Consider the following 20,686-nt stretch of genomic DNA (forward strand, 5'->3'; position numbering starts at 1 on the left):
GTGATTATGCTTTTGTATTTTGTTGTTAGACCTTGAGTATTTCTTAAGAAAACGTTTTCATCAAGTTATTATTCTCCACGTTGAGAGCTCCCTTCAGCATAGTTTACTATGGAAATGCAACATACAAATACATGATGTTGATGATGATAATAACTAAGGGAATTTTAAGTAGCCACAGTGATCTGCAATGAAGCATTAAAAACGCTGACCCCAAATGTACTGTGCGTTACCAAGATCATCATAGCAGAAGACGAATGCAGGATAGTGATACAGGAACTTGGTGTTGGAGCAAAATGGAACTACAGTGGTACCTCTGGTTATGGACAGGATCCATTCCGGAGCTCCGGTCGGATACAGAGGTTTTCGCAACCAGAGGTGCCCGTTCTGCGCATGCACGCAGCGCGGTAGAGTGTTTCTGCGCATGCGTGTGTGGCAAAACCTGAAAAAATACTTCCAGGTTTGCCGCGTGTGTAACCCAAAGGATACGTATCCAGAGTTGCACGCGACTAGAGGTACCACTGTAATCAGTATGCCAGGAGGATTCTGGCTTATCTGTCATCAGCACCACCAGAGACGTTTGATGGTACAATCAATGCTACATTCAGTTCATTGGGAAAACTATTAAGATGTGCTTCTGTAGCTCAAATTCAATCCAACTCAGTAAATGGGGCACAAACTTTGGGCTCTATCCAAGAGGCCTCCAGCCCTCTTGGGTTGTATACCAGGTGGAAAGGCACAGCATTTCGTACAGTGGGGAAGCTGGTATCCTGCTCTTTTCTTGCTTCCATTTTCAGGGCAAGCACAACCACACCAGAGCCAGATGTGACTGCAGTAGTGGCACAAAGATTTAATCTGGCACCAGATTTTAGGATTTACACAATTAAGCTGTGAAAATTAATGCTGGAAGTCACATTTGTAGATGAATTGGTTTGAATTCTCCTTTCATATGCTAGAAGGAAAACTTCATTGATTGCAACCTTTAAGAAAATCTTTCAAACAATTGAAAACTAGCACATTTAGCCTAAATAAAAAAAATGAAGCTAAATTCTGCGACATCCTATGCACAAAGATGCATTGGCTCTGCACAAAGATGCATTGGCAAATTATTTTAAGCTCAAGCTACTAACTAGCACAAACACAGAACTGTTCATAGTGCTCTAGGACTGAATATAGTAGTCATATGGCACTAAGAAATCCCTCTGAATGATGATATTGATTTTATGATTAATTCATTTTAATTCAAGGTCAAAATGAACTACCGTATTTTTTGCACCATAACACTCACTTTTTTCCTCCTAGAAAGTAAGGGGAAATGTCTGTGCGTGTTATGGAGCGAATGCCTGCGGGTGGCGGGGGGGAATCTGCTGCAGTCGTGAGCAGAGGATCCATGGTTCCCCTTCCTTCCCTCCTCCGTGGTTACAAAGCATGGATCCACATGGATCCTCAGGATTTTTGCATTGGGCTACTCCAAACTCACTGTCAGATCACATGTCTGTGGCTACAGCATGAACCACAAAAATCATATATCCACTATTTCGTTTAGAATATTTTTTTTCTTGTTTTCCTCCTCTAAAAACTACGTGCGTGTTATGGTCTGGTGCGTGTTATAGAGCGAAAAATACGGTAATTGTCTGCTGTGGTTTTACACATGGACAGAATGGTCATAAAGAATTCCTTCTGGTTTGCATTTTATAGTTCAACAGAGTATCAAACTTGCTTCCAGACCAGAAATGTATTGAGTGTGTACGTTAAAATTAATGACATTTTAAATTTACCAATTACAGTCCCGCTCTCATCTGTGACTTTACATTTTTTTCTTTCAAGAGAGCAAACTTGTTCCATTAGGACATGAATTTTAGTATTGCAAGCCAGTAATTTCTCAGTGATTATATCCCAGGGATGGGATATTGACTCCGACTGGTGGAACTTGTAGTTCAACAACATCTGAAGACTCTCAGGTCTCCATGACAGCTATTATCATCTGTACTTAGCATGGGACTTACAGAACAATGCTATGGATAAAAAGACCCACATTTCAAGCAAAACACTAGATTTAGCACTGAGGTTTAAACAGTTAATAAATTTGCTGTACCTACCGACACAAAGTTGGAAGCAGAAAGCACTGAACAGGGTAAGTATCTGAAATTAAAAGCCTGATGAGGTAGTTTATCTTACCTGTGTTTGACAGCAGCTTTGTTGCCTCCAGAACCTTTTCTGTATACACTCCAGGTTCATAATTATCCATTTCAGAAGTGACAACATGAATTACTCTAGCTGCACGACCACGAATTGCACCAGCAGTGCGATCTAAGCCATCAACATCTTTTTCTTGGAGAGCAATGACACATTTGTTTACATCTTCCAGAATATGATTCTCTGGTAGTAAAATAGAACAGAATAGAATTCAAAATTAGCATTCTGCCCTAGGTTGGTGTAGAACAGCATCAGTGCAGAGGGTGAAGGGGATTGGTCAAGACTGTGAAAAATCCAGGTCTTTTGTTGTTATGTGAGGAGTACAAAATGCAGCAATTAAGAAAAAATTCAATAAAGAAAAAATCCCCTATACCTCCATTTCATGACTGAAGGAAATTGTAATCATTCACCAGTTCAAAGTCTATTTTATTTGCAATACGGGCATGAAATAAGTCATGTTCCAATCAATATTCTAAAACAGGGGTGGGAATCTTTAATTCCTTCCCCCATCCTGTTGAGAACTTCATTCCCTCAGTGATAGTCTGCTGGGGGCAGCAGATCACTTGCAGAGGGCTCCCCTGTCTCTTTCCCTCAGGTTATCCTGTCCTGCTCTCCTTCCTGCTCTCTTCCCTCTAGGTTTCCCACACCTGCAGAAAACCAAGCCAAGGGCTACAGGTTCCACCACCCCTCTTCTAAAAAGTTTTATAGATCAAATCGGACAACAAAGTGAGAGCTGCAGACAAAATCAAATACCCAAGAACATTCTTAATGATTTGATGGGGAGAGAATGCTTTTCACTTTTCTACATCTACTTCTTCAGGAAACAAACGATCTGAAGCCCAAGAAAGATGAAGATGCTCAAGTTCTTATTGGCAATAATTTGTCCATGTTCCACAGGCAGCTCTGACAATTTCACGCTTTATGGTACTCAATTTTCCAGATACTTGTGGCACTGAAGGTATTAAATGTTTGCACTGAAGCGGTATGCTCCTTTATGGAAAAGTGAGACATGTACTACAAGAAAGATTTTACTTCTTCGACATTCACCCCTCATTCCAAATCCTTGCACATGTTCCTATTCTTGACATTAAGCCATTCTGAAATAGTCTAGTGTTAATTAGAAGTATACAAAGCGGTAGCCAGGCCACCACACATAGCCTTTGCAAACTGCTTGTTTCAAGTTTCCACTGTCTTCTAAATGGCACCATTGGAGAGCAACTTTATGCAGCCATTAGCTATGTAACAAACATTACTCAGCAAAGAGCAAACGAGTGAATGCAGAATGAAAATCAAGCAGCTGGGGGTGCAGAACAGTTAGGATAGGGGATTCTTAGCACAGTATAAAATCCAGAGACTGAATCCAGTGAAAGTGGATGTGCAGCACCAGGTTCCAACCTCCTCAGCTTCACTCTGTCATTGGCTAAAGTGTCTGTCCCTTCCACCCCGGCCAATGATTTTAGGAAAGATCTTTATAGAGTGCTGTTAACAAAATAAATAAGTAAAGGAACTAATTATTAATGGAAGGAAAGGCTATATTACACCGAGAAAGCCTTTTGGGAGCAGAAGGGCTTAGGACAGACTGTCTTCCACAGCCCGAGTGAAGTAAAGGCTGCAGTTGTAGGCAGCTTAGCTTGGCAGTAGTAAGATAATAAATAGTAACTACTGCTGAAATCTGCAGTTAGGCTGGATTGCAAGTTGCATGTGTGGGAAATGTGGCAAACGGCTCCAAACTCACACAGCATACATTTTCAACACCTCATTGTCTACAGCAGCTCCATACACAGAAGGAGTGAGGCAGCCCAGTGGTATATTTTGCACTTCCACTACCAGCCTGAGATCCAGAGAAGTAGCAACAGCAGTGAGGGCTTCTGTGTTTTTGCATATGCTCGCAGTACTTTCTAAAATTTGGATTGAGGAAATGCAGGGCTTTTAAGAAAACTTCATCTCATGGAGGTGAGGTTTACAGGAAAAGAGATATCTGTTAATGAGTGCTCTGCTACAGTCCCTTTAACCTGTTAGTAATGTTAGACATCTGCTTCAGTGCAAGCCTGACATTCTAACACAACATAGCCATAGCTGAAGACAAGAGCTGTTCTAGTGACCTGGTATACATCTTTATTTACATAAATCTACGCTGAACACCAACCGTAAATGACTGGTGATTGCTATCTCTAAAGTGCCTGAGGTAGTCAGACATTTTATTTTAAAAAGTAATACACAAAACCTAGCTGCAAGCTGTGTGATTAATAAAATAAAGTATTCAAAATGCTGCCTGAAAGGAAATAACATGCAAATTAAAGTTGGCATACATTGTATCTTCTATCCATTTATCCAAAAAATTATGCCAGCAAATAAGTCAAGCAGCCTAAAAAGACTAGTCTCCCAGCAATCTACAATAATTTATACAATAAACTCCGCTCTTTTGTACAAAACTGTTATCATTCAACAGCAACAAACCATAATGATTGTCTCCTTATTGTATTGTGTGCACGTAATGCAAACAGGAATTTCCAGAACAGTAGAAAATGTTTATTGGATAACAGATGTTAAGGAAGTACTGTTCCATGTACACCACAAATATGGGGGAGATGTATATATTGATGGCAGTGCTATTGACTGTACAATATAGGTTTTCCATATATATATATATAATCTCACATTGTAAGGCAAGTTCTCCTCCCACAGGACTGATAAGAGTATATCTACACTTCTTCTATATTTATATTTATATATCAACATCTTCACCATCCATTTTCATTTACCTCCCGCAACTGATGAAATACAGTAAGCCTGCAACTTATGCAGGGGTTACGATCCAGGGATCACGCCTAAAGTCAAAACTGTGTATAGTCAAAACATATGGGGTTCAATGTCAGGTGGATTGTCTGTCTTTTTGCCCCAGACGTCTACTGTTTTGTTTTTTGCCAAGAACTTAAAGATAGGGCTACCATATTTCAAAGGTTTCCGCCCTGAACACTCCTTCCGACTGCAGTATTCCAGGACGTATGGCAACCCTATTAAAGATAAATGTGCACAAGCTAAATGCTGTAGACTCTTGCCTACAAAAACTTGTGCCATATTACATTCTTTGTTGCAGCAAACCAACAATGCTATTCACAGAATTCCAAAGGATATTCCTGTGCCACTGTAGCAGGATAAAAAATAAAGCGAAACATAAAATAAATCTTAGCATTCTGCAGCCCATTACCTGATACTGCCAGGAAGTCATCAATGGAAGTGATGTCATCCACAGCATCTGTAAGCACACGAACTTGCTTTTCCCACTGTTCTTTAAACATCTCCATGTTTTCTTGAGCTAGCTTACTTTGTGGCTTGGCAGCCAAAGCCAAAGCTGCATTTATTACCTGTAATGCAAAGCATTTTTTTAAACACACTATGAATTTACCAATTTTCAGACTTTATGTACTAAAAATGAACTACGTTCTGCAAAACTGACAAATTTTTGGGTTTTTTGACTGGGGGAAGTGGGAACAGAGGCTACAGCTGTTTTGGTTAAGGTTCCCTTGAGTTAATTCATGACAATAATCAAACTAGGGATTTTCCTGATTAACTTTTATGAAGTCTGAGGGTTCCCCTCCCCTAATTTAGATCTAAATATGTTTGGAATTGGCACAGAGTCTGCACATGTTCAACTGACTTAAATAACAATGTCATGGACACATCTTTTTACAATTTTGCTTTTCTTCCGACGTCTAAACAATGGAGTAATGTCAGGCACACATTACCCCTTTGCTCAATAGAGAAACAGATGACAGAGGATATTATTTACCACTGATGGAACAACTCACCATAATATTTTATGTTAATAGCTTTAAAGCTACCTCTGGCTTATGCTTTATATTAAGAGACTACAATAACTTTTCTTTACAATCTGAAAAACCACCTACCCTACTGCGTTGATTTTAGCAGGCAAAATATTATTATACGCACTAAAAATATATTTACACTCCCCACATTTCATACAGAATTAGACTATAGAATTCATAGGTCCATTCATAATTTACCTGAGGACAGAGGGCTTCAAGCTGGCTTGCTGACATGTGGACTAATTTCACACCTTCTTCGTTATTTGAGATTGAACAGGCCAAGTTGGCAACCTATGCATATGACAGAAAGGTATTTTAGGAAGGTGTTTTTGCTTCTGGAATCAAAAGCTCTTCACAAGGAAACTGTTACAGTTTGCATGCCTTTTACAACTGGCAATAACAATTCTTAAATTGCAGAAAAACCCCCAAACATTTGTAATACATTTCAGGGCTAGCCTCTAAATATTTAGTCTTCCAAATTCCATGTAGTAAAAAACATTTGAACAGACTGATTGCTATCCGATATTACTGCTTTACGCCCATGTAGAAGTCAGTTCATTTGGCTATTCTAAAGAAGAACTAAAGGTGTACTGAGAGTCCTGATCTATAGTTTCACTTAGCCATTTGGCCTCTCAGAAGCATAGCCTGGTGTGGGAAAGTCCTCCACTCATGTGCAAGCAGTTTATGTGCACCCAAGATTCAGAACAGAATACATTGTTGCCAATTGGTGCAGAAAAAGATGACAATTGGCCGTTTCTAGAGATTTGCTTGGAACCTTGAGCTGCTATCTAGAGACAAGTCCTTCCATTTGCTTTCTGGAAGGGGAATGAAAGGGCACACTTATTTTTAAGTGAAAATGTTCTATATTTTGGAGCCTGTTCTCGGAGGAGGGATTCTAAAAGGGTTTGTAGTTATTAACTGACAGGTGAATGACAGCTTGTTATTTAAAGCCTACATTTGCGCACTGAAATATGTAAAAATTAGTACAAAGACAAGAACAGTGCGTTCCATCCCACTATAAGCAGCAAAATTTCACCTCTTTCTAGCAAGCAGCCAGCCAAAGGAAGCCTAAACTCTGGTTAGTAAACAGGTAGTTTCTTGTAAAGATTTATCGTGCCTATAAACATTCTACACCAATAAGGAGAGAAGCAATTAAAAGCATTTTAATGTGTTTTGTTAAAGAAGCACAGACATTGCCCTGGAAGGAAAGCCAAAGTTTCTGCTGTCAAGACTTGAAACCAGGCAGAACCAGAGCCTTAAGTATAATGGCTTCTAGTTATTTTAAGGGATCTTTGCACCTGTGTTTGTACTTTTATCTATGCTTTCATAAGAATCATATTGTATAGATTAGGTATTTTGAACAGTGACAGAACTAACTGGCTCGTTAACAAAGTTGTTCATAAATAATTTTACATTTAAAAAAATCAAAGCTTTTTGTTAGGATTATTTTCAAGCTTATTATAAAGACAAGTGTATTATCTACTGTGAATCTCTGTCACCAACCCTATTATTAACTGCTAGGAGAGATGAGTCTACAGAACTAAAAATAATCAAGCTTTTTGTTACATTAAAAACACACACAGATCATAGGTTGACAATTTATTTGATGCTAACCTTATTAAGAGCAAATCTGTGGAACACAAGCATGCAAGGATTTTTTTGTTCATCCTTCTCCTTGTGATTTGGAGACCAAAAAAAGGGCATAGAGAAAATAGCAAGAAATGCAGCTGTTTCTTTTTTCTAACTAAGTGAATGTTTTGTTGACCTTCCAAATTCTTTTGCTTACATTAATATCCTCCTGACCTAGAACTCAAGGCAGTCACCCATCCAGGAGCTGACCTAGATGGTTTGAAGAACAGGGTTGGCTATTCTAGAACAGGCAAAAATCAGCTGTACATTGGAAAGACACGTCTGGAATCACTACCTTATAAAGAACACAAACATTTGGTAATACCTCTGGAGATAAAAGGCTTTGTTACTCTTTTGACAGTCTTATCAAGTTCAAAACTCGTGTTCTAATCTTAAAAGCTCAATAGGTTTGTACTTCACATTAAAATACAGTAAAAAACAAAACAAAAACCCTATGGTTTAATGTTTGTGTGCAGTATACTATTGCAGTTCCTTGATTTTCTTCCCTTGCTCCTGGCTGTGCTGCTGGGAAAGAAACCAAAATCTGGTTTGTCGCAATATCTGAACCTGGGCTGACACTTCTCCCCCAAAAACCCACAAGCAGTAAGACAAGAATAAACCTTGGTTACCACTTGTGGCTGTTTGGAAAGAAACGAACCTGAAACATGCTTGGGCACTGTGACAAGTCAGACACCGACTCGCTTCCTGGTGGCACAGCAGCAGGAACAGAGTGAAAACTTTGAACTGTGTGCCCCAGCATGATGCTAACTTGCATTAAACATTAGTTTTTAAATCCACATTTAAGAATCCTAGTAATGAGATAAATTGCTAGGCATGCAAGGGAAATTACCCCTTTCCATCAGCATTCCTAGATAATTGGTATAAATGTTTTCTAAATAGGGTTGTCGTGATCCTCTGTAAGATCAAATGTCTTTTCACTTCACTTTGTATATTCTTAGAGGATCTGGATTTGTCTCCTTTTTGGAGTCAGGAGTCAGCAAGGAAGATGGTGTGGCTATCACATGGGCTAGAAACTCATATTAGCAGGATTCCAGATTTCCTACTCAGTGCCTGGGTAGTGGAGAGTATAATCCATACTACAAAACTTCTCACTGTTATGGTTGCTCAGGAAAAGATAGGAAAATATGTGTGACAACCAATACTGACGCAATGTTCTTTCCCTGTATTGGCCTCTGAAAAACTAAAGAATTATTTTCTCCCCCTTATCTATCAAATCATTCTGTTCTTACTGAGCTGACTTCAGAATCCTTGCAAAAGGTTAAGGTTTTAACATGATTATAACCAAAACATTCTAATGTCATGGAACTGTGTGAATGTCGAAGGACTTGCAAACCACCTGCCATGTTGTTAGGGACAGTCCCACAAAATGTCTTCATGCAACTGCTGCTTTCCCAGTTGTCCAGAACATTTCATGCAACCAAGCCCAGGGAGAGATGGCAAAGCAGTGTTCCTCACTAGGCTGAGGAACACAGCCTCCTATTGGGAAACTGAAGAAAATCCTAAAAGCTCCCACGTCATGGCTGCTTCCCCATTTCCCAATACAATGGGCAGCCAGGACAGTTAAGTGTGATTCTTACATGATTTTCTTGGCCTTTCCAACCCCAGGTTATTCAGCTCAGGAGATAGTCGTGTTCAATTACCCCACTGACCTGGCTGCTAAAACTAGGGAATGTCATCAGTGTGTGTTTCTGTTCTGTAGTCCCTCAGAACTTGACTGTGGAAAACCTAGCCTCCCAACCTAAAGCCGACCATCCCTGCTATATATTCTCCATGTTTGGAATAGCCAACACTGCACTTTTGCAGTGTGGGACAAAAGCTGACAAGTGCACACAATTTAAGATTGCTTCTTTTGCCAGACACCTGCCCCGTACACTATTCTATGTGACAGGCTAATATACACACACACTGACAGCAAATCAATGACCATACCCCCTGCCCCAGGCTTAGAAGTGACAGATATGCTGTGAATGATAATTTAGCTAATCCAAAAGGAATGAGTAGTTACGAGTTTGGAAGTATTTCCTGTAATACAGGCGGAAGAAATTAATTTTAATACAGTTATAAAAAAAACACACTCTTTGAGCCAATTCTGTAACCCATCTCCAAGAATCTGCCATTTACATCTTAAGATGCATGGATGACCTCGGGCTGCCTACTGGTGCTGCTAGCATTTGGATGAACAACTTTCTATTTACCCCCAAGTGACAATCCTGCCACATATAATAGTAACAAATGCGTACTTACAACTACTTCCCTAAAACACTGCACTATGATTTGAGCTAATGTGCTGGTGACAGAACGTTAAGCGGTGGGTAGTCTTCTAGAAGGCTGTCCATTCTATATGTGGATCAGCTCTTTAAAATTTGCTTTGAAATTCATTAACAATGACACTGGAGCAAGAAATTAGGTTGATGTCTCAAGTGAGGCATTCTTAACTCTTTAAGTTTACTTGTAGAAAGCAAGCACAAGGCTCAGTTCCTTGAGCAAGGAAATGTTGATATAGGCCCACATTAGCCAACATGGTGCGCTCCAGATATTACTCAAACTCCCATTAGCCCCAACTAGCATGGTGAATATTCAGGGATGATAGAAATTGTAGTCCAAAGTTTCTGCACGGCAACATGGATGGAGCTGGTTAGCTCAGTTGGTTAGAGCGTGGTGCTTATAGTGACAAGATTGCAGGTTGGATCCCTGTACGGGATAGCTGTATATTCCTGCATTGCAGGAGATTGGATTAGATTATCCTCAGGGTCCCTTTCAACTCCACAATTTGATGATTCTATGATTCTGTGTTAGCTACCCCATTCAACACACTTTTAGATTGAAGTCCCAGCCTTCAGCACTTCCTGATTTGTGTTTAAACCATGTTTCTCTCTACTGATCATAAAAAACAAATATCTTTTAGAGTATTGAATTGCTTTCCATTACCCACAAGCCACCATATTGCAGTTTACAAGACACAGTGTTTTATAAAATACTGAATCACATAACAGCAGATGAATTAAAATCAATCTATTGAGTTACTTTCAAGACTATATAAAACATAAGCTATTGGATGAACTTGTCTTTTCAAAGCTGCCCCTCTCAGTAATATGTAACATTTATCTGAAGTGGATTTCACTTCTACCGTGAGTCTGAAAGGTGCCTGGGAAACTGACATCAGCATGACAAATCAGTGAATGGCAATGGAATTGTCATGTCAATCAAGTCTACCGGAGCCCTAATTAGAGACGGGTCACTCGGCTAAATTTAGATGGCATCCAACATGAGTTGAACTTCATTATATCTAAAAAAAGTCTGAGGCCCTTATGCTAGAGGAAAAATGGACCCTTCTTCATATGTAGTGGTCTGCTTCCTGTTTCGCTGCTCTGGTTGCTGGCATTCCAAGCTGTGAGATTATGCAGCAAACCATTCACGTTTGTCTGGCCTTGACGTTCTGGACAGTCTTCAAGGCACAGATTAGTATGGAAGGAGTTCCAAAAACTGGAAGTTTGCCTTAAACTTGTCTTTTACTGCATGGAATGACACGGTGTGGAGGGTGGCCCTGGCTGAAAACGCAACAGATTAAGTTAGGTTGCAAAAGGGTTTATTAAAAATATATTTGTAGAAATCTTGTATATATTGCTGATTATACGTAACTATACTGAATGTTAATCACTATATAGTGACACCTGGTAATATGCTGTTCTTGACTGACCTTATGGCTTTCCTCTCTGTATTTGCAAAATCTTTTTTAAAAAAATAAATAAATTAAGCAACTTAGTTACAACATTGTTTTTCAAGGCCTGGGCCTCTCATTTTCTTCTCTAAAAGCCCTGAGGCACTTGGGCTAAGGCAGATAAACATACTTAATAGATAACACACAGATGTATTCTCACACAAGGCCTACATGAATTTTTAATTAACTGAGAATCTTAAGTTTTGCTGAACAGATTTTGCATTTAATTTTAATTTAGCAGTTCCCTAAAATTCCTCCTCAGCAGTTACATTAAGTTGTGTGCTGATCTGTTGATACTTTCTGTATGATGGAATTATCTATAGTATTTTCCAGTCCCTGTTGACATCTCAACCACATGCACAGACCATCTCCACTGAAAACAACTGGCATTGGCTGGTGTGGTGTCTTTTGTCGGTGGTGATTGGTTATCACTTGATATTACAAAGAATTATAAATATGTATGCATTAAACAGGCTTTCAAGTGTGACAAATGCCTGTCTTCAAAATTATAGCTTCTCTATAACATTGAATTCCATATTAGTACAAAGCCTTTTTACACTTGTGTTAATAGCAGCGTGTGGCATTGGTAAAGCCACTTGGAATCTTGCATTAATGTTAGCAAAATGCAGGAATGCGATTGGTGAAATTCTGGCTTTTATGTCCTCAATAATAAAAATACTTTTTCCCATAGTTATGAAACAGATAAATTTACAGCCATTTCAAATGTAATCATTTTGGTCCAAATCTACCAAAGCTTGAAATGTTCTATTATCTGACACTAGCCAGCTGGCTCCTTTTCTCTTAAGCACTTAGGCTGTCACACTTGCAAACTTCTCTCCACAACTTTGTTAAAAAAAACCATAAAACTCTATAATGCACATAGTATTACGAGTCAGGAAAAGCTGTATTTAACATGCTGCCCCAAACTCAACTGCAAGTAAAAGGAGAATGTTTAGAAATCAAGTATTGTAGCTATAAGGCTAGCTAGGGAAATTTTCAGATACATACTTTATTTGTTTGGCTGTTTTTATAAAAGAGAAGCGAGGACAGAAAGCTCTTGGTGTTGAAAGAGCGAGGTTTCTCTATCAGCATACCAGAATCTGAAGTGATCCAATGAAGCCGGCTGGTTGTAGATGGAAGATAAATACTTCACGCAACACATAATTAACCTGATACAAGTTATTCAAATTTTAAATTATCACTCTACCTCTATCAGTTTGTTGGCATGTTCACGGAAAACCTGTGCGTATTCCTTAACCTCTTTCTCATTCCCGTTCTTGGCGGCTTCAATCAGCACTAGAAGTGGCACATTTGTCTCCAGAAAGGAATCTGAAACATGGTCCATTACAGCCTTGCGGAGCTAAGAACAGAGAACAAAACAACGTTGGCCCTTCAGTGTAAACTGCATTAATAAAAAGTTCACTTTGTCAGCAACCCTATTATTAAGCACACATAATCCTTCACTTTAATGCAATTGGCATTGCTGTATGGAGACTATTCTGAAGCTAACTCCCCCAGTAAATGTTTCATGTCACATAATCGTTTTAGCCTCAAAATAATAATCTTAATGGGGAAACACAGTACTTGCTTAAACAATTAGGTAGTATGAGGTAAGGCCACTGTATTGCCCACAGGCCGGATCTGGCCCACGAAACCTGGTTCTCAGCAGCCCTATCAAGTTTTAAATCAAGGCACTGCAGAAGTTCTATCAGATTTCACTTGTTGGGAAAATAATGTTTTAAAAGCTGTGAGACGTATTCTATGTATCCAAGGTTTGACAACAATGTTTTGGCCTTTTTGGATCTGATTTGTCCCACTACCTGTGAGATGTTGGTGACTTTATAACAAAGTATGGGGACTCATGACAGGGAGTATAGAAACTGGTCACTTCTCATGTTTTAACAAGATTAAAAAGGTAAAGGGACCTGTGACCATTAGGTCCAGTCGTGGCCGACTCTGGGGTTACGGTGCTCATCTTGCTTTATTGGCCGAGGGAGCCGGCGTACAGCTTCCGGGTCATGTGGCCAGAATGACTAAGCCGCTTCTGGCGAACCAGAGCAGCGCACGGAAACGCCGTTTACCTTCCCGCCGGAGCGGTACCTATTTATCTACTTGCACTTTGACGTGCTTTCGAACTGCTAGGTTGGCAGGAGCAGGGACCAAGCAACAGGAGCTCACCCCGTCGCGGGGATTCGAACCGCTGACCTTCTGATCAGCAAGTCCTAGGCTCTGTGGTTTAACCCACAGCGCCACCCGTGTCCCTTTAACAAGATTAGATTGACACAATAGCAATTTCGACTTTCCGTGTGGCTAAGGAAAAAGACAAAAACAAAAATAAAACAGTCATTGCTAATGGCTCGCTTTGATGCTTTCGCTTCATAAGGAGAGAGTTCATTCTAGGAAGACAATCCTTGTAAGCAGTGGCTCGATTAGGTTGGCCTTTGCTGCTGAAGAGAAGAGGAGGAAGAGCTCGTCATGTGTCCACCTCCAGCAAAGCTGCACCTAAGATGCTTCTTCGAAGACACTGCGACTCACTTCTTCCTAGGCCAGCTCACTCAACTTCTAATTGAATCCAATCTTTTAGTTTTCTACTACAATGAACAGAACAGTAAAGACTGCTAGAATCAGGCTAACATGATAAATGGAATGTTATGTAGTGTAACTGTTTTCATGAACACTTTATACATATTTAATACTGTACCTGTCTACGCAAATCCCTTGTCTTTTTTGTCATTTTGTCTATTGCAGAATTTAAAGCATCGCTTCTTTCTTTGCGTCCAGCCTAGAAAATTAGATAAAACAAACAAGCTTCATTAATGTATTGTACCCATTGCAATGGCTCTTTTCCAAAGGATTTGAACACCCTGGTTTCTCTGCTGACTTCAGTGTCAAGGGCAATGCCTCATAGATGATGGACTAACAACGCTGAAGCTCATAATCCCTGATCATTGCCATGTTCGTTGGGGCTGATGGGATTTGGAGTTCAACCACATCTAGAGAGTCACGGGTTTACAGTGGTTTCAAATTTCTATAACTAGGGGAAGCATCCTTTCAATATTTTGGCTCTTGAATCCATCTAGTTAGGTGACCAAAGATATACTCTCTTAGAACTGCCTTTCTCCAAGATATGGTATTTACAGTTAAAATAATAGTGACAACTCTGCACAGGTTTTGAGACTCAGACATTGCAAAAACTTTACATTTTTGTCAAGAAGTCTATGAGTGATTGTGGCCTCCGATTTTTTCTTCCCCTTTCCCTCTTTCCCCAAATAATAATTCTTCATATCTTAACACTTGGTGTCGCTGGTTTTAGGGAAAAACTCTGGAATTTTTCATTAAACTTTCCCCACATGCATGTTGGCTATGCTACTCTTTGTGTTGTTAGAACTTCACCAACCTTGTGAAGTTTCCCTTGTCCTCTGGCCAGTAGGAACATAAAATCAAACTGTTTAATACTCGTAGAGATGAAGTGAAGTGAGAGGTCCTTAGCATTGGGGTTTAAAAAATCCAAAGCAGAAGCCTGAGGTGAGAACCTAACAGGATTCTTTTCTTGGGGATGGGGGAGGCAATTTATGCTGGGGAAGCCTCCTTCCAGAGGTACAAAAAGGGAAATAACCGACAGAGCTAATGGGTGAGAATGGCATTTCAAGCAGGCTTCGAAATGTCTGCTTACCACTGTGAGTGCAGTGCTGCCCTCTAGTGAGCATGACAACTGAAAAGCTTTCACTTAGCAACTGAGTTTGTTATATGTAAAATCATTTTAAAGTTGCAGAATACAGATAATTACAGAACAAGTCTCGAAATACTTAAGACAGCATTGTTAGTTAGCATTCATTCTTACTGCCATAGCCTATTTATTCTGATATAATTTGCTACACAACTTGAACAAAATTCCTCCAATTAACACTTCTATTTTAAAAATAAAAATAAAAGCCACAAGCTTCTTGCTTATTAGAATTGCAGGTAGTTTTTTTACCTGTACTATACGTGGCAAAATTAAATATTTATGGTAGTCTTTGCCAAACAAACCCATACTCATGCAATTAACATTTGCTTTGGCTAGGTAGGGGGGAAAGTAAAGTTTATTTTCCCCCAGAAAAGGCTGAAAATTGACCAGGACGCCTGCAAACATCCTCAAGATCTATTTCAAGTTTCCCTGTGAACTCTTTGTCCACCCAGGTTTGCTTTTGTTCTTGAAGTTCTCATTATCACATTTGTTTCATTGGAATAGGACTCAAGTTTGCTTGTTCTCAAATAATATCTGAACTATCCAGAAGTAGAACTATTAGAGCTTTGAATGACATTATCTTATTTTATTTTATAAAAAAACACATTTTAAAGTAGAAAGCGATTTATTAAAGCTATTGCATTTGATGGACTCTCCTATGTGGTCTTTACCAAAACACTTTCTCTCCATTGCTAGCAAAAAAATAAATTAAAAAATCCTCCTTTTAATCAAGATCTTTAATTATATAGCAATACAAATAATTTCTGACATGCTAATCGCATGCAACTCTCCCTTGGCAGATTTTTTTTTAAAAAAAAATTAGCACCCTGCTCTCACACATGTAGGCAGAAGAATGCCAGCAGGACCACCATGTCACAAAAATCAGTACTGTAACTTTACTTCACAAATTCAGATATATAGCTCAGGGCTATTGTAATAAACATGTAACTTGCGAGAGAGATTCATGTAAAGTCATTCCTATTACTTGAATGCTGGATGAAAAATTCCTACAATTAGTTTTTCCTCTTAGTGGTAGTCTAATCTCACAATTCACAGTATGCACCACTGTGTCTTAAACTGCAAAGCTTCTGGAAAACCCAAACAAAAAGGAACGTCACAGGATGACGTCAGCCTATATACAGTTGTGTGGTCGCAGCACATAAGCAAATGCATTCCTGTACCGTATCCCTGAAAGCTTTTCAGCAAATGCATTCAAGCGACTACAGAAGCTTCTCTCAGCAATAAGCCACCCTTCTGCCATCAACAAGTTAAGACAAAAAAGCCATAGCAGTGGAAAGCATTTTCAATTAAGAAGCAGTACAAAAAGAACTCCCAATTCAGCACTGTTTAAGGAATTAACAGACCTACCGCTGGAAATCAAGGAAATGAATTCAAAAGGAATATGAGAAAAGAGGATGTCAAGTCATTTTTTCCCTCGGATGAGGACAGTAGAAGAAAGTAAATTATTCAAAGGTTGTCAGCGTTAGAGCCTTTTACAGACTCACTGTGTTGAGTCTAAAACTGCGACTGAATGCAACCGCCAACGTACTCAAAAGAATGGGTAAGTTTATATATTTTTGTTTGTTGTACTATGTGCAGTCAACCTTGCTTTAGAAATGCACATTTAGACAACAATAGATTTAAAAGGCACTTTTCAGTTGCCTTATCAGTAATGTCAATAATTCAGAGAGATGCTCACGAGGATTTGTTTTATATTCTTAAGACCTGAAGCATTTTAATGCATGTGATTTATCTGTAGCATTCTTTCTCCGTTTTGTTGGAAGCATACATCTGATAAAAATATCCTATTTTGTTGTTTCCCTGAATTATATTCTGCAGGCTTACATTTCAAGTGGCCATTAGGGGCTCCTATGCTGGCAGCAGTATATGCAATGAGTATTGTTTTTAAAATGCTGCCTGCCTTGGGCACGGCTTGTCCGCCAAAATGCCGTTGCGAGAAGCTGCTCTTTTACTGTGACTCTCAGGGGTTTCACTCAGTGCCAAACACCACTGACAAGGGCTGTCTAGGTTTGTCTTTGAGGCACAATGTTATTATGGAACTTGAAGGGGATCAGTTTGCAAGCTTCAGTCAACTTACTTGGCTTCATTTAGACCATAATCAAATTGATACAATAAGAGAAGATGGTTTCCAAGGACTGTATAAACTCAAGGAATTAGTTTTAAGTTCAAATAAAATCTCTTATTTGCCAAACACAACTTTTAGCCAACTGCTTAACCTGCAACATTTGGACCTCTCTTTCAATCAATTGTCTGCTTTGCATCCTGAGTTGTTCTATGGCCTTCGCAAACTGCAAACCTTGAGTTTACGTTCCAATTCCCTGAGGACTATCCCAGTCCGTCTATTTTCAGACTGCCGTAGTTTGGATTTTCTGGATTTGAGCACAAATCGCTTGCGAAGTTTGGCACGCAATGGATTTGCAGGATTAATCAAACTGAGGGAACTTCACCTAGAGCACAACCAGCTGACAAAGATTAACTTTGCTCATTTCCTACGGCTAAGCAATCTGCACATGCTCTTCTTGCAGGGGAATAAAATTAGCAACTTGACATGCGGGATGGAATGGACCTGGGGCACTTTAGAAAAGCTAGATTTGTCCGGAAATGAGATCAAAGCCATTGATATGACAGTTTTTGAAACAATGCCTAATCTTAAAGTACTCCTAATGGATAACAACAAGCTAACCACTCTGGAGTCCAAGGTTTTATATTCACTTACAACCCTTACTACAGTGGGCCTCTCCAGCAATCCCTGGGAATGCAGCCCCAAAATATGTGCACTAGCCACATGGCTGAGTGGCTTCCAAGGTCGGTGGGAGCATTCGATACTTTGTCATAGCCCAAACCACACCCAGGGAGAGGATATTCTAGATGCAGTTTATGGTTTTCAGCTTTGTTGGAATTTATCAACTGTTGTTACATCCATTGCTACAAGTTACAGAGCTCCAACGACTGAATATACAAAAAGGATAAGCTCCTCAAATTTCCATGTGGGAGACAAAGAAATTTCAACTACGACAGGCATACCCATTACTACAGAAGAGCAGTTGCCTGAGCCGAACAATGCCATCTTCAGCCAGCAGGTAATTACAGGAACAATGGCTTTATTATTTTCTTTCTTTTTTATCATTTTTGTAGTGTTCATCTCCAGGAAGTGCTGCCCTCCCACATTAAGAAAAATTAGGCAGTGCTCAATGATTCAAAGCCACAGGCAACTACGATCTCAAACACGGCTACATATGTCAAACATGTCAGACCAAGGACCATATAATGAATATGAAGCCAGCCATGAAGGACCTTTCATCATCATTAATGGTTATGGACAGTGCAAGTGTCAGCAACTACCCTATAAAGAATGTGAAGTATAATATATACAGGTAATCAAAAAACAAAATCAGATAAACTTATTTTAAATTGCAGGGATCCTACACATATTTTTGATTTTTTTACAAATGTTGAGAAAGCTTGGATTTTTCTAGGCTACTTGTTTTGAGTGATGCAGTATTTAAGGGTGGCTTTTTTAAACCCATAGTATTTTCTGTGTTAAAGCAGCAATGTTTGCATTCAATTTGCACTCCTGAGGTTTGGAAGTCTAAATATGCTCAACCCAAAATATGTAAACTGCTTCATGTTATGTAATTATACGTGTAAATTTTTACTCTCAAGCCTCCAGATTTGATTTAGAAGAATAGTCTGGATGAAAAGATGTTAGGTATATATTTACAGGACCCAGTGAAGGGAGGACATTTTACCAATTGAAGCATTGTAGCTATGATCCCCAACATTTCAGCTGGCTCGGTTTTCTTTTGAAGTAGAGATTTAATGGAATTTTCTTCATTAAAAAAAACCCTGGTTCTTGGGACTTATGATCTACAGAGGAAAGGTGCAAAAGAGGGGATTTTCCAGTGTACTGAAGAATGGAAAAAGATTATTATTTTCTTAACTCCATATTGAGAGTTCAGCTTATCTAAATGTGTTCCAGATTCAGAATATAGCTGTTGACAGTTCTGAATAAACCAGGATTACATCCCCATTGCTTTGAAATATCAACCTTCTACAGGCAATCAGTAGCATGCAGTTTGGTCTTCAAAGTATTAGATACACTTCAACTTTTATTAAATCTGTCTTGACTTTTAATGGGACACATTTCAGACTAAGAATCAATATATGCTTTACACAAATGAAAACTGAGATGGTTGTTTTTTTAAACACAGAAAATTATTCCTTTCATCTCCAGCTGTTTGTCTAGACCAGAAAACTATTTTATGCACCAACTACTGGTTTCTCTGGAGGCCAAATTAGTCCTTGTAGTACAGCTTTCATCTACCATTGTAACATCCCAATCCAGTAAGATTTATGCTCAAATCCTGGTCTGGTTTATTCAGAAGTGAGACTTACTTCCAGATAAATATGTTGGGAGGCGTAAGAACATTTTAATGTAGGATATCAGAGATGGTTTACTAAAAAAAAAACAAAAACAAACAAACAAAAAAACAATTTTAGGAACACTATTTTGCTGAACAGAAGGTTTAGAAATATTTAAGGCAGTACAAAACTACTCTGAACAAAACTGATTTCTGGATAACAATACAGTTTCCAGACTGGGTTATGGAATTGAATATTACTGTGCATCTACGTAGACAGAAGTCCATTGGAGAGGAGAATTTATGTAATTGTTCAAAAATCATGAACACATAACCAAAGCTATAAAGTTAGAAGAAAATGTACATATGTAGATCTAACATATCATGCCACGTTCAGCTGCAACAGTATTTACAAGTACATGCAGAGGGAAAAGAAACATTGGTGCTTGGATTTCTTAAATCAGTATATAGTATTAATTGTGTGTTGTACTATTCTGCAAAGTTTTCAACCTAACCATTGGCTCAAAAATCCATTTTTATATGCGTAATATCTCTTAGTGAAGTACTTGGATAAATATATTTCAATGCTTTAACATAAAAGTGAGTAGTCTGGAGATGCAATACTTTAAAGCCACCGAGTCAAAGTCATGAGCTTAAGCTTTTCATATTGGACTCTATTTTAACTTAATAGGAGGGTTCCTATTTTTCTAGTTCTGTTAAGCCACTGACTGTTTACTAGTAGAGTGAAAATGGATGGACAGATGGAAGGATATCTGCAAATATCTCATGTAGTAAGCCATTATTTTAGCCATATACGGTGTATTCTATGCATCTGGGTAAAGGGAATTTCTCTCTGCATTTAAACACTGCAGCCACCAAGAATCAATTCAGCTTCATTGAGATTAGTGGTCTATATACCAAACTCTTGCAAACTGTCAGCCTCTTCTCCCAGCTCCCACTCCATATGGAGACACAGATAATTTCATGTCTTGCCAAGAATCAGCTGTGCATAACTCTACAAGTGTGTTAGGAAGGTGGACAAAGGTGGGTACCTGGCAATGAATGATAAATGCTTAACAGCATAAGCCGGTCCCTTCCTTAACAGGTAGCAAACAGGCTTTTCTTTCAAAAATGTCCGCAGTTCCTCACTATGCTGAGTAGCAATGCACTAACTCTGTAGAATTTAGTA

General features: G+C 39.0%; 2 protein-coding genes across 4 annotated transcripts in view; one reads left to right on the forward strand and one right to left on the reverse strand.

Moving 5' to 3' along the window:
• CTNNA1 (catenin alpha 1) overlaps positions 1–20,686 on the reverse strand; it is a 68,124-nt gene that overhangs the window by 19,924 nt on the left and 27,514 nt on the right. For all 3 annotated transcript variants that reach the window (XM_081855489.1, XM_081855488.1, XM_081855487.1), the window contains exons 8-12: positions 14,090–14,170; positions 12,596–12,748; positions 6,219–6,311; positions 5,402–5,558; positions 2,176–2,376 (exon numbers count right to left, since the gene is read on the reverse strand). In XM_081855489.1, coding sequence (XP_081711615.1) covers positions 2,176–2,376; positions 5,402–5,558; positions 6,219–6,311; positions 12,596–12,748; positions 14,090–14,170 — 685 coding nt within the window. The remainder of the gene's footprint in view (positions 1–2,175; positions 2,377–5,401; positions 5,559–6,218; positions 6,312–12,595; positions 12,749–14,089; positions 14,171–20,686) is intronic.
• On the forward strand, positions 15,994–19,597 carry LRRTM2 (leucine rich repeat transmembrane neuronal 2). The gene is made up of 2 exons (XM_081856591.1): positions 15,994–16,676; positions 16,955–19,597. The coding sequence occupies exons 1-2, from the start codon at positions 16,673–16,675 to the stop codon at positions 18,499–18,501; spliced, it is 1,551 nt and encodes a 516-aa protein (XP_081712717.1). The 5' UTR covers positions 15,994–16,672; the 3' UTR covers positions 18,502–19,597.

This window comes from Podarcis erhardii, assembly GCF_964252035.2.
Source record: "Podarcis erhardii genome assembly, chromosome: 3".
Taxonomy (NCBI): domain Eukaryota; kingdom Metazoa; phylum Chordata; class Lepidosauria; order Squamata; family Lacertidae; genus Podarcis; species Podarcis erhardii.